The sequence below is a fragment of the Lithobates pipiens genome, unplaced genomic scaffold (assembly GCF_037356315.1).
Source record: "Lithobates pipiens isolate NorthernLeopardFrog02 unplaced genomic scaffold, aLitPip1_a1.2 Scaffold_25, whole genome shotgun sequence".
NCBI lineage: Eukaryota > Metazoa > Chordata > Amphibia > Anura > Ranidae > Lithobates > Lithobates pipiens.
Genome location: NW_027507787.1, coordinates 205292049 through 205306743, shown reverse-complemented (window position 1 = coordinate 205306743; position 14695 = coordinate 205292049). Strand labels below are relative to the sequence as shown.

Here is a 14695-nt window from a genome sequence, read left to right as displayed (position 1 = left end):
CAATAGGATCAGATGTTGGTGGGTCTAAACAAGCACGTCCGTTTACACCCGCCGCTCCATTGATGAGAATGGAGGATCCGATCAGGCCCACCTAAAAGACTGACAGGTGCATCTGATCAGTCCGCTAGTGTGAAAGGAGCCTGAACTGTACAATAAGCCACTAAAAGATGAACTGGTGTCCAGGTAATCTGAGCTGGCCCATTGGTTTGCACCGATACAAGAGGAGCCGTAAAAAGCCCTTGTGCTCCCTACTAAACAGAACACGCCATGGATTTGTAGTGAACAGATATGGCCACGTCATGTTAACAAAAAAAAAAAAAGGTCACTTCCAGCATACACAAAGAAAACAAAAACACAGTGATAAAAAATCACATTATACTAGTATCATTCACAGTCATATCTAAAATAAGCTTTTTCTTAAGTCAATATTTGCATAATAGAGACCGCCCCCAGGCTCCCCAGACTCTCGAGGAGAAAGCTAGGTTACCAGAAGTATCTGGAGGTCTGCTATTAGATGGACGCGGTGGTTTGGTCGGTTTTTGAACCCAGTACAGGCTCAGCTTAGTAGTAGTGGGATCAGTTTTACTCAGCAAACGCATTTCTACTGATTATGAGGATCCATCTTGTGCAAAAAAATAAAAAAAATGCTAAAATATAAGCACCTTGCATTGCAGGAAAATGAATATGTTAATATCCTTCTGAAAATACAGCAGCGTTAGAATTCGGTTTTGTCTTCAGGATCCATTAAAGGCAAAACCACAGAAGCACCACGTATAGTCCAAGTCAGGGATCACATTCTCGGCAACTACCCACAATCCAATGGCACACACACAGCATGGCGTTAGTGTCATCTTAGTCCACATCCCCTATACTGGTATCCAACATTTATCCCAATGTTCTAGAAGTACTTCCAATTTCCAGCTCAGTTTAGTTCATTTGAGTTAATGCCATCCAGTCCTTGGTTGGCCGATGTGTGGTCTAACACACATGGGCTGTACAGTTCTCATAATGAAGTATTGTTAGTGCCTTCAATTCCAGCATCCTTGGTCATAGAAGCAAAGTGCCCATTGCTATGTAGGAGCTCCTCCGGCGCACCGTACTCTATGATTTTACCTGCGTCCAGCACCATGACCCTGAAAAGAAAAAAAAAACATTTAGTGCAATGTACATAGCCATAGCATTAGATATTACGCTAAGCTTCATTATGGGGTGCATATATATTTATATATATAAAAATAAAATAGATTTGTCCTGTGCAACTGCATGTATATTCTTTATGTAGGGCAAACATGAATTATTTAGGCTATTTTCTCTCCAGGTCAAATGTTTTTAACCGCTTACCACCCAGGCCAATTCTGACATTTCTCTCCTACATGTAAAATTCATCATTCTTTTGCTAGAAAATGACATAGAACCCCCAAACATTATATAGGTTTTTTTAGCAAAGACCCTAGAGAATACAATGGCGGTTGTTGCAACTTTATTATGGCACACGGTATTTGCGCAGCAATTTTTCAAAACTTTTAAATTTTTTTTGAAAAACAAAAAAATGTTCATGCTTTAAAAAAAAAAAACACATTAAAGTTAGCCCAATTTTTTAGCATAATGTGAAAGATGAAGTTACGCCAAGTAAAAAGATACCAAACATGTCGCTCTTCAAAATTGCACACGCTCGTGAAATGGCGCCAAACTTCGGTACATAAAAATCCCCATAGGCGACGCTTTAAATTTTTTTACTGGTTACATGTTTTGAGTTACAAAGGAGGTCTGGGGCTAGAATTATTGCTCTCACTCCAACGTTCGTGGCGATACCTCACATGTGTGATTTGAACACCGTTTTCATATGTGGGCGGGACTTGCGTATTATTGTTAATTTTTCTTTTCTTTTTTTTGTTTGACACTTTTTTAAAAAAAATCAAATTTTTGATCACTTTTATTCCTATTACAAGGAATGTAAACATCCCTTGTAATAGGAATATGGCATGACAGGTCCTCTTTACAGCGAGATATGGGGTCAATAAGACCCCACATCTCACCTCTAGGCTGGGAAGCCTGAAATAAATAAAAAAAAAACGATCCTGGCTTCCCAGCCGAGGCGACGCCATTTGTTTGAATGAAGAGGCCGGGCGTGATGTCATAACATTGTGCCCGGCCTTCGAATGATTATAGAGACTCCAGCGACCATCTGGTCCACCGAAAATCTTTATGGTAAACATCCGGGGCCGGCGGATCCGTTCTCCGACTCACTAATGGAAGTGGTGAGTCGGTAGAAGCGGGGAACGTCTCCTCTCGCCGCCTGTAAGAATGATCAAGCAGTGGAACAGCCACTATGATCATTCCTATGGTGTAGGGAATCGCTGGCTGAAAAAGTCGATATCTGAATGATGCCTGTAGCTGCACCCATCATTCAGATATCCCCGCACAAATTCAAGGACGTCCTATTACGTACCTTCAGAGGCAAGTGGTTAACTCATACAGAATTGAGTGAATCAGGAAATGACAGCTTTATGGCAATTAAAAACGATTATTATTGTATTCAATTCCTGCAATCAGCTCCATCTATTGGCCATAATGCTGTATTTTCCCAAATCACTCTCATCTATAATAATGAAGAACAATAGACATGGAGTAAAAATAGCCCGATAACATTTGAACGTACATGCAGTTTCACAGGAAGAATAGCTCTACAATTTTTATATATATATATATATATTTACACACACACATAAACACACATATACCTTTTCATGTGACAACGCTGAAGAAATGACACTTTGCTACAATGTAAAGTAGTGAGTGTACAGCTTGTATAACAGTGTAAATTTGCTGTCCCCTCAAAATAACTCAACACACAGCCATTAATGTCTAAACCGCTGGCAACAAGTGAAAATGTCCAAATTGGGCCCAAACTGTCAATATTTTTTTGAGGCCACCATTATTTTTCCAGCACTGCCTTAACCCTCTTGGGCATGGAGTTCACAGGTTGCCACCGGAGTCCTCTTCCACTCCTCCATGAGGACATCACGGGGCTGGTGGATGTTGGAGACTTTGCACTCCTCCTCCTTCCATTTGAGGATGCCCCACAGATGCTCAATAGGGTTTAGGTCTGGAGAGATGCTTGGCCAGTCCATCACCTTTACCCTCAGCTTCTTTAGCAAGTGGTTGTCTTGAAGGTGTGTTTGGGTATCATGTTGGAATGATGCCCTGTGGCCCAGTCTCTTAAGGGAGGGGGGATCATGCTCTGCTTCAGTATGTTCTTCTGGGAAGACAACCATTCAGACCAATTTGATGCAGTGTGTGGTGTATGGTTTGAACACTGACAGGCTGACCCCCCCACCCCTTCCACCTCTGCAGCAATGCTGGCAGCACTGATACGTCTATTTCCCAAAGACAGCTTCTGGATATGACGCTGAGCAAGTGCACTCAACTTGTTCAGTTGACCATGGCGAGACCTGTTCTGAGTGGAACCTGTCCCATTAAACTGCTGTATGGTCATGGCCACCGTGCTGCCATGACCATACAGTAGTTTAATGGGATAGGTTCCACTCAGAATAGGTCACGCCAGGGTCTTGGCAATCTTCTTATAGCCTAGGCCATCTTTATGTAGAGCAAAAATTATTTTCTTCAGATCCTCAGAGAGTTCTTTGCCATGAGGTGCCATGTTGAACCTCCAGTGACCAGTATGAGAGAGTGAGAGCGATAACATCAAATGTAACACACATGCTCCCCATTCACATCTGAGACCTTGTAACACTAACGAGTCACATGACACCGGGGAGGGAAAATGGCTAATTAGGCCCAATTTGGACATTTTCACTTAGGGGTGTACTCACTTTTGTTGCCAGCAATTTAGACATTGATGGCTGTGCGTTGCATTATTTTGAGGGGACAGCAAATGTACACTGTTATACAAGCTGTACACTCACTACTTTACATTGTATCAGAGTGTAAATTCTCCAGTGTTGTCACATGAGAAGATAAAATAAAATATTTACAAAAATGTGAGGGGTGTACTCACTTTTGTGAGATAATGTGTGTGTGTGTGTATATATATATATATATATATATACACACGCATTACTATGTCTACATGTGTCCTCTGCATAGCTACTTGCCTATGCATAAGAACATTAGCATTGTATATACTAATTGTATTCCTCTGCAGTTTATCTCAGTGCTGAATTCCAGAGACAAAAATGGTAATATAATTATATTCCTTAAAAGCCATAAATTATATAAATCCACTTTGTGTGCACCAAACTCCTTTAAAAACCCCAGATATCTGTAAAACTAGCAGTGACATCAGAGCTGTGCAGAAAGCAGAGCTGTGGGAGGGGTCTAGGAACTCCTCCCACTACAGGCTGCCTGCAGAAAATTACAGGAGGGGGCGGAGACCAGACTAATCACCCTGCACAAGAAGAGAGAGCAGCAGTGACCGGTCTTTATTACAGGAAGCTCCTACACAGAGGAGGCAAAGTGCAGAACTTACTTTATGCTGGATTACTGCACAATTTTAAACAAATAGGACACCAAGATTCAATTAAGAATACACATGCTTCTTGTTTTAACAACTTGCTGACCTGCTCACTCAGATATACTGTGGCAGGTCAGCTCTTCTGCCTAAACTTACATACCTGTACATCAGTCCGCAAAAGCAGGATAGCGGGCGGATCCCGCTGAATCAATGTCTGCCGGTGGCCCACAATTGCGGCAAGGAGAGGCAGAACGGAGAACAGCCTATGTAAATAAGGCATTTCCCTGTTCTGCCTAGTGACAGGACAGAGATCTTCTGTTCCCGGTGGTCAGGAACAGTGATCTCTGTCATGTTTCAGTAAATCCACCCCCACCCCCCCCCCCCTACAGTTAGAACACGCTGAGGGAACACACTTAACCCCTTGATCGCCCCCTAGTATTAACCCTTTCCCTGCCAGTGTCATTTATACATTGATCAGTGCATTGTCACTGGTCCCCAAAAAGTGTAATTTGGGGTCAGATTTGTCCGCCGCAATGTCGCAGTCTCGCTAAAAATCGCAGATCGCCATTACCAGTAAAAATAATAAAAAATAAATAAAAGTCCCTAAATCTATCCTATAGTTTGTAGACGCGATAACTTTTGCACAAACCATTCAATATATGCCTATTGCGTTTTTTTTTTTTTTAACCAAAAATATGTAGAAGAAAATATATCGGCCTAAACTGCTGAAACATTTTTTTTATATATATTCTATTTTGGATATTTATTATAGCAGAAAGTAAAACATTTAAATTTTTTTTAAATTGTCACTCTATTTTTGTTTATAGAGCAAAAAAAACAAAAACGCAGAGGTGATAAAATAGCACCAAAAGAAAACTCTATTTGTGGGAAAAAAAGGGCGTCAATTTTGTTTGGCTACAGCGTTGTACAACCGTGCAATTGTTAGTTAAAGCGGCGCAGTGCCATATCGCAAAAAATGCTCTGGTCATTAAGGGGGTAAAACCTTTCCGGAGCTGAAGTGGTTAAAGGATAAGTTCACCTTTGGGAGCATGTTACATGTTCCACCTGATTTTAGACCCCTTTCACACCACACCACCCATAGCATGGGCGTTTTAACGCCGGATTTGCGGCGCATTTCGGCCGCTAACGGGGCGCTTTTACCCCCCACTAGCAGCCGAGAAATAGCTATAGCGCCTGCAAAACGCCTTGGTGTGAAAGGGGTCTTAGGGTGGAACATGTAACATGTTTCCAGTGCTTCAGCAGCAGGCGCCTGCTTCCCCCCTCCCCATGGCAGCCATTTGAAAACAGCGCAGCTGTGCGGGGCTCAGCCCACATCGCTGCGTCATTCACACACACAGACAATATTTGTTTAGTTGGATCTTCATTTGAAGCTGCAGCATGATGCAGTTTTGATCCATCTTTTCTTCCAGTTTGACCCAGCAGTCTGGTGAAAGTGGATTAAAAATGTAAAGCATCAGTCAGGCTTTTGCTGTTTTGTCCCCAGCAGAGAGTTTTTTCTTTAATTCCTGTCCCAGTGAAATGAGAGCAAGTACAGGAAAATCTCCCCAGACAGAATAACAACTAACAAAGGTCCTATCCCTTTCACACGCTCTATACAAAGCAATAAAATGGTTTTCAGATGGGAAAAGTCCTTACTTGTTGCTGTCCATGATGGTGTGCAGGCGATGTGCGATGGTCAGCACCGTACAGTCCGCAAATTCACTGCGAATTGTCTTCTGAATCAAATTATCAGTCTCCAGGTCCACCGCCGCCGTGGCTTCATCAAGAATCAGAATTTTGGATTTGCGAAGCAAAGCCCGAGCCAGACACACCAACTGCCGCTGACCAACACTGCACAAAACGACAGTTGTCAATATTTCACAGGTATGCTTTTTACCGAACTATCCATACAGTATGATATACAGTATTTATTTATTGAAGTCTTCAAAAGGAGAAACTTTTAGTTGCCAACAATGGACAACCTGGGATCGTCTCCGAGAAGGAGATCATCTGACGCTATGGAATACATGAAGAATTCTTACTCTGGATATAGAACTAATGGTGGCCACGAGATGCTTGCTAAATGATTGATGCATCTCCTTTGATAGGAATATTTGATCTATAGTCAATAACCCATCACTGACTGGAGTAGGGTTTCTCAACCAGGGCTCCAAGGAACTCTAGGGTTCCTCCAGAGGTTTCTAGGGGTTCCTTGAACAATTAGCAATTTCTGCACCTCAGATAAGTTTCCAGTGACACCATTGATCTTTTTAGCTATCTGCCAGAGGTTAATTCTTCCCAATAACCACAAGTGTAAGGAAGATTCTTCCCATTGACCTTTACACCAATGTATCATGAGGTGTAGATATAGTCATTTTTAACAGGGATTACCTGAGACCTAAAAGTTATTTCAAGGCTTTCCCTGTGTTGAAAAGGTTGAGAAAGGCTGGGCTGGAGGATAGAAAGCACAACGCACAAAGTATATGTGTGCCATACCTGTCAGATCCCAGTGGAAATCATTGCAGTTGGCACCACTTCCACAGTGATCTCCACCAGCTTTCCATGTAGAGTGGCTGCCCTCCTGCACCATGAACAGTGCTTGCTTGGCATGGGCATCGTTCAGGGAACACTGTGTTTTCTAAGTGAATGCAAAGCATTCTCTGATTGGAGGAGGTGGAGCGGTGGGGCAACGATGTCATAATCTGCACCTGGTCCAATCAGAGAATGCTTTGTATTCATTCAGAAAATGCTAAGTGTTCCTTGAATGGTGTCCATGCTGAGCAAGCAACCTCCTGTGTCAGTAAGCAACATAGCCACTTGACACAGGATCCAGAAGCTATTATAGTAGTGGTGCCCACTCCAGTGATTTCCAGCTTCCACAGGGATCACACAGGTATGGTGTATGTATAGTCACATTGATCCAAGCTGGACAAATGTAACTATGTAAAAATTACCATATCTAAACTTCAGCTTCAAGTTATGTTTTTGGACATTCCGACCATTGTTTGTGTGACGGATGTAGTGCTGGTCCTGCACAGCAGTATAAGGCCTTGTATGCACAGGTGTACTATAGCCAGGGCTGGACTGGGACAAAAATTTGGCCCTGAACTTCATCCAGATCGGGCCACTTTAATTTTGTGAACACGCACAAAAACAGTGTATATATATATATATATATATATATATATATATATATATATATATATATATATATATATATATATATATACTGTTGGGGAGTGGGGTGGAGGACACAGGGGGACACAGTTGAACACTGTGGGGGGTGGAGGACACAGGGGGACACAGTGATAGGTGGAGGATATAGTGCGGGTGGAGGACACAGTGCGGGGTAGAGGACAGAGGGGGACAGCGTGGGGTGGAACAGGAGAGTATCATGGGGCCTCCTGTGATCCTGTTGGAGCCATTACTTTGACAGGCTGTCACTCAAAGTGGCCCACTGAGCCATCGGCCCACCGGGAAACTCCCGATAGTCCCAATGGCCAGTACATGCCTGACTATAGCACAGGGATGTTGTAGATATTACTTGAGTCTCTTACCTCAGGTTCTCTCCTCCCTCACTGATTTCATAGAAGAGCTTTTCTGGTAAACCTTCCACGTAAGGCTTGAGATGAGAGAGTTCCAGGGCTTTCCATACATCCTCGTCTGTGTATTCTTCAAACGGGTCCAGATTCATCCTCAGTGTGCCCGAGAACAGAATTGGATCCTGCAAAACCACATCTGAATTCAGCATATGATACACCCTTAGATTTATGAGCTCCCTGCTTATCGCTGCCAGCCAGTAGTGACCCAAGGAGTAAGTTTTCAGTAGGGACACCAGGGATATGCAGAGGTCCTATGTCTACAGACTACCTTACCAGAAGGAAAGGTGAATTAGCAGGAGAAAGGTAAAAAAGGTAAAAGATTCTACTTGCAAACTTGCCTTATTTGCCTAATATAAAGCTAAGAAATGGAACTTCACTCTCCCAGTCAACATGATTGATGAATATTTTTAATCCTCATGCTGCTGGCATTAGTAAATAGCTAGCAAGGTTTATCATATTTACTTTTTTTTTACATGTTTTTATATTGCTTCAGTTGCTTCCTGGTTTCGGGCCTAGGCAAATGATGTCATATAGTACGTCTAAGGAGTCTTCAGGAGGGGAGGAGGGGCTTCCTCAGCTAAGCACACTCTTCTGCATGTATGGCTCTCTGATTCCTCCTGTATTGAATTGCATTGTAACTGCACTGTCTGCCGCAAACTGTTGGCGCTATATAAATCCTGTATAATAATAATAATGTTTGAGCTAAGGGCTTACGGATTTTAGAAAGTAAATGTCACATTACTTGACGACCGACCCATAGTAAAAATAGGTTGTTACTTTGACGTTAAATACCATTGTTATGGCAGATAGCTGTATTGTTTTATTACTATGGCTGTTTTTCTGTAAGATAAAAGCGGTCTCATATGCGGATTCGCCACGGGATTACTTTTACACACAGCAGGAGGGGTGGTCGCTTCCCAGTGGTTCCCAAGCTTACCTGACATATCGGTAAAGCCCGAGCATGATCTGATGGGGTCATTAGCTGGACAAGGAGACAAGTGAGGCCAAGATGGCCACCACTCATCTCTATGCCCTTGGAGGCTTGGAGCAACGTCTGACGTCACTTCGGGTTCCCCGGCCATAGTAAACAATTTTTGTTTTTTAAAGTAAAAGTAAAAAAAAAAATGTCTTTTGCTTTTAAAGGTAAATGAGAGATTTGGGGTCTTTTTGATCCCAGATCTCTCAATAAATTGCACCGGTCATCTTTTATTTTTTTCTTACATGGGATGTTTACATTCCTTGTAATAGGAAGAAAAGCGATAGAAAAAATAAATAAATAATGGGACAGTGTAAAAAAAAAAAATTGTAAAAGTGCCTCGTCCCTCTGTGCTTGTGCGCAGCAGCGAATGCATACGTAAATTGCGCACGCATATGTAAACTGAGTTTGAACCACACATGTGAGTGAGAGAAATAATTCTGGAGCGAGACCTCCTCTATAACTCTAAAGAGGTAACCCGGAAAAAGGAAATAGGCATCGCCTATGAAGATTTTTTTATACCGTAGTTGAACCGGGTCTAATAAGAGGGTGTGCACACTTATGCAACCCCCCCTTTAAAGATTTCAGTTTATTTTTAGGCTGAGTTGTACAATTTATAGGTCACATTAAAGATGGAAAAGTTCTGAACTGATTTATCTTTGTCTCATTTTTTTTTACATCACAGAAACGTAATTTTGCATGGGAAGCCTTGGTAAGAAACTTCTCCCCATGTTTAGGCTGGAGGAGGAAATGATGACAGTAATATAAGTGTGTAGATACTGCCACCTAGTGTTGGCATTGGCTAGTGCACATATTTGTGGAAGTTTTACCTCCGCAATAAGACACAGTGCACATTATGTACAGCCAATCCCAAGTATTTTTTTTTGTAGAGAAAAGCATGTCAATGTAGTCTTACTAAATCTTTTTCAATTTAGCTGATTGTACACATGCTTTATATCTTGCATTAATAATCTGTTTTGTTTAGTTAAAGCGAAGCTTCAATCATTTTTTCATCTTTCCATCTATTAAATCTTCTGCCCTTGTTGTTTTAACTTTGGATAGTAAAACATTTTTTTTTTCTGCCAGTAAATACCTTATAGAGCCCACTTCCTGTTTCCTGTCTGGTAAAAAGCCTAGGCTTATGACATCATGCACAGCTTTCTCTTGTGAGAGTTTGGCAGGGAGGGAGGTGGGATGAGTCATAAGAGGGCTAATGAGAGCTGTAGAGCTGGAGGTGTGCCTGTGTAAATCCAGGAAGCTTCAGCTGCCCACAGTTAAAATGGTTGCAGCCAGACTCAGTGGAGGGAGATTTCTGCAGCATATTTGGCAAGCACGAAATCACAGTATATATAAAATATGCAAAGTGGTTGGAGGGAAGCTTCAGAATGGCAAAGATGTTTTTATTACAAATTATGTGAGCAGACTGCAGTTCCTCTTTAAAGTGTATCTATAGTCAATGTAAATGATATGTTAATTTGCACATTATATTTCAATTATTTCCAGTCTACTCCTATTAATCCAAATGATCTTGAAGTTTGTAGACTTTGATTGTGAAGATCCCCTCACATTTACTTTCTTGTACTCTGTGATATGTAGTCACCATTTCACAGAGCCTGTGCTCTGTTAGAATCAGCGAACCGTCAGATTAGGCAACGGAAGTGACGTGATGTCAGCTGCACATGCGTTCCACCGCTCCACTGCTACCAGGTTTGCTCATCTGAGCGGACATCTTACTACACCCAGCTCTGGCTTGAATTTCGGAATCATTTTAGCAATAAAGTGAGTGTATATAAATATATATAGTATATTGACACCTGTGATACTGTTTTGATGTGACATTTTGAGAGAAGCTGGACGGCAGCAGTAGGAAGGTGGCGGGGGCCATGTTGGTACACCCTGCATTGCTCAGCGCTAAACTTTCATCCAAACAGAATCACAGATGTCAATATACTATATTTATATTCGCTCATTTTATTGCTAAAATTACTGTTAAATTCAAGGCGTAGCTGGGTGTAGTAAGGCCGCGTACACACGGGCGGACTGTTCGCCCAACCTTGTCCGCTGAACAGTGTTTGGGCGGACAGTCCGCCCGTGTGTGGGCTTTCAGCGGACAGTTTCAGCGGACAGTTGGACGGACAAAGTCTTTCGGAAATTCCGAAAAACTGTCCGCTGAAACTGTGTTTGAGCGAACAGTCCGCCCGTGTGTAGGCTACTTTCGAAATGAGCAAACTGTTCCCGCTCGGAAAGTCCGCCCATTTCGAGCGCGTGTACAGGTAGGCGGGGCCCGCGAAGGAGACGTCGCGGGCTCCGCCGCCTGGAATGGGCTTAAAGGGGAACCCCAACGCCGAAAAAAATCGGCGTGGGGGTTCCCCCAAAGTCCACACCAGACCCTTGTCCGAGCACGCTACCCGGCCGGCCAGGAAAGGGGGGCGAGCGAGCGCGCCCCCCCTCCTGAGCCGCACCAGGCCGCGTGCCCTCAACATGGGGGGTGCCTTGGGGAAGGGGGGGCCGCGCGGCCCCCCCACCCCAAAGCACCTTGTCCCCATGTTGATGAGGACAAGGGCCTCTTCCCGACAACCCTGGCCGTTGGTTGTCGGGGTCTGCGGGCGGGGGGCTTATCGGAATCCGGGAGCCCCCTTTAAGAAGGGGGCCCCCGGATACCGGCCCCCCACCCTATGTGAATGAGTATGGGGTACAATGTACCCCTACCCATTCACCTGTGAAATAAAGTACAAAAAAAAACACAACACAGGGAAAAAATATTTTATTGCACAGCTCCGGGGGTCTTCCGTCTTCGGGGGTCTTCTCGCCGGACTCCTCCGCTATCTGTGTGTAGCTCTTTTACTAGCGGAGGAGTCCGGCTTTCTTCCTCCCCGCCGCCGGCCTCTTCTCCCGACTTCGGGGGTCTTGTCCCCCTCTTCGGTTCTTCTGCCGGGCCACCGCGCCTTCTTCTAGCTCTTTTACAGGCGGTGGCCCGGTCTTCTGTCGCCGCTGCCTTCCGTTCATCTGTCGCCGCCTTCGGTTCTTCTGCCGGGCCACCGCGCCTTCTTCTCTGGTACGGCTCAGGAGGGGGGGCGCGCTCGCTCGCCCCCCTTTCCTGGCCGGCCGGGTAGCGTGCTCGGACAAGGGTCTGGTGTGGACTTTGGGGGAACCCCCACGCCGATTTTTTTCGGCGTTGGGGTTCCCCTTTAAGCCCATTCCAGGCGGCGGAGCCCGCGACGTCTCCTTCGCGGGCCCCGCCTACCTGTACACGCGCTCGAAATGCGCGGATTTGTCTCCTCCTTACGTGGGCGAGTCCGTTCATTTCAAAAGTTGAGCGAACTGTTTGGCAAACAGTTCGCTGAAACAGTCCGCTCGTGTGTGGGCAAGTCCGCTCATGCAAATTTTGAGCGGACTGTTTGCCGAAACTGTTTGACGAACAAGGTTGGGCAAACAGTCCGCGCGTGTGTACGCGGCCTAAGATGTCCGCTGCCTTCTTCTGACTGTGGGTGTTCTGTCAGATGAGCGAACCTGGTAGCGGTGTACACATGCACAGTTGCCGAAAAGTCAGCAGGGAATCCAGGAAGTTGTGGAAAGACGGCCAGCAGACAGAACTCACAATATGAAAGGAGATTTTTCAGGTCTGGATTGTCAAAATAACAATAGTTTGTTTTGCTATTGTAATGCTCATGTTCTATATTCACAGCATACAATTTTTATAACTCCTTTAAAGAGGAAGTAAACCCTGATGAGTTTACTTCCTCTTTATTTCCCTGCAAAGGTAAAGCATAATGGACTACTATGCATCGCATAGTAGCCCATTATGTGTCACTTACCTGACACAGGAGCCAGCGAAGTCGCCGCTGTCCCCTGTAGTCCGCCGCATCCATCTTGCTTGTGGCGTCTCGCAGCTCCGCCGAATGACAGCGGCGAAGCCGCGATGAAGTCACTCCCGCGCATGCGCACGGGAGTCGACAAATGCGGCAGCTCCATTCTTGGAACTGCCGCGTTTAGTGCGCCTGCGCGCCGCTGTCTACGGCGCATGCGCCGTAGACAGCGGTGCCCGTTTTCGGGCAAATATCTCCTAAACCATATAGGTTTAGGAGATATTTCTTGGACCTACAGGTAAGCCTTAATCTAGGCTTACCTGTAGGTCAAAGTGGTTTGTAAGGGTTTACTTCCTCTTTAACACACACTGTATTATCATGACAACAGTGTCTGAGAAGAATATCTGTGGCAGCAACTAGATCTTTTCCTTGTCTTTGTAAACCAGATTGTTTTGACTTCTTCCGAGTGCTTTTATATGTAGCGCTGGCTCCTGACGAGCAGGCGCTATGGTTTTTGTAAAGTTAATTTGCTTGAAACCACAGTTGGGTTTCGGGATTATTTATCTAAATTTCTGGTTTCAGTACCAGTCCAGCTGGGTTGCACTGGGTTCTCCTTGACCACAGATGTCGCTGTCACCGCCGGCAAGAGTAGAAACGCAGTCTAGCTGGGTGCATTGAATGCCACAATTCTCTCGGAAACAGCCCTGTGGGAGTGTTTTCCTGCTGTGCATTCTGGGGGGTGGTATTTAAGGTACCGACGCCATGTTGGCAGGGATTATTTTCTGTCTGTTTGGGGTCCTCCTGACCCAGCCCCATGGCCCTCCTGGCCTGGGGTGCGGAACTATGCACCCTATGTCTCGGGGCTGGCTGCCCCGAGGAGATGCAACTGAAGGGATAGGCCCAAGCGAATTTCGGGGGCCTACTGATCCAGGGATGGTTCGGTGCCGTCTCATCAGAATGGAGAGACCCAGCAACTGACGAACCCCAGGGGAGGACTTTTTCAGGAGAAGACCGTGCGCACGGCTGGCTTCTCTGAAGGAGCCTGGAGACTTAGTTGAAGGACGCAACCTGGATCAACACTCATACGGTATCGCCGGATCGGCTGAGAGATACTGGTACCGTATGTCAGTTCTTTAAATTTATCCACATCCCTCAGTAACGCTCAAGTGTATCTCGCAAGTCTGTGGCAGAGACTTTACCGAGCATCCCACCGGCTGCTAGGCCTAGTGAGAGAAGCCTATCCGGGGGGTTGTTGAATCCAGTCGTGGAACAGTTTTAGTCTCTGGATTCTCTTAATACTTTCACCTTGCAATGTAAGTGGCTGAACTCACTCCTAACCCTCTACCCTCCATTAAGAGACTTTGTTTTTTCTAAATAAATAACCCAAAAGAGGATTCAGTGTCAGTTTCAACATTCTTTGGGCCATTTACCACGGGAACCCCAAGACGGAGAGGCGAGGAGTTGAGGTAACGGTAAGCTCAAATCAAACTAGCAGCTCCTTCGGGGGTCAGTGCTACATATACATTAGGACTCTCATACACTGTTTATTATAGCATGTGTATGTAGACTAATCTATATTTGGCTATACAGTGTATATTATGCACATGCAACTATTATGCCGCGTATACACAATCAGACTTTTCGGCAGACTTGGTCCGGCGGAACGCAATCCGTCGGACAATTTCATCGTGTGTGGGCTCCAGCGGACTTTTTTTTCCCCAAAAGTCCGATGGACCTAGAAATAGAACATGTTTCAAATCTATCCGACAAACTAAAAATCGGGAAAACTGTTCATCTGTGTGCTGGTCCGACGGACAAAATACGACACAAGGGCAGC

General features: G+C 44.8%; 1 protein-coding gene across 1 annotated transcript in view; it reads right to left on the bottom strand.

The window, feature by feature from the left end:
• Positions 1 to 361: 361 nt before the first annotated feature.
• ABCC2 (ATP binding cassette subfamily C member 2) overlaps positions 362 to 14695 on the bottom strand; it is a 110718-nt gene continuing 96384 nt past the window's right edge. Inside the window, exons 30-32 of the mRNA XM_077455477.1 lie at positions 8032 to 8198; positions 6131 to 6325; positions 362 to 1133 (exon numbers count right to left, since the gene is read on the bottom strand). Coding sequence (XP_077311603.1) covers positions 1004 to 1133; positions 6131 to 6325; positions 8032 to 8198 — 492 coding nt within the window. The 3' untranslated portion in view covers positions 362 to 1003. The remainder of the gene's footprint in view (positions 1134 to 6130; positions 6326 to 8031; positions 8199 to 14695) is intronic.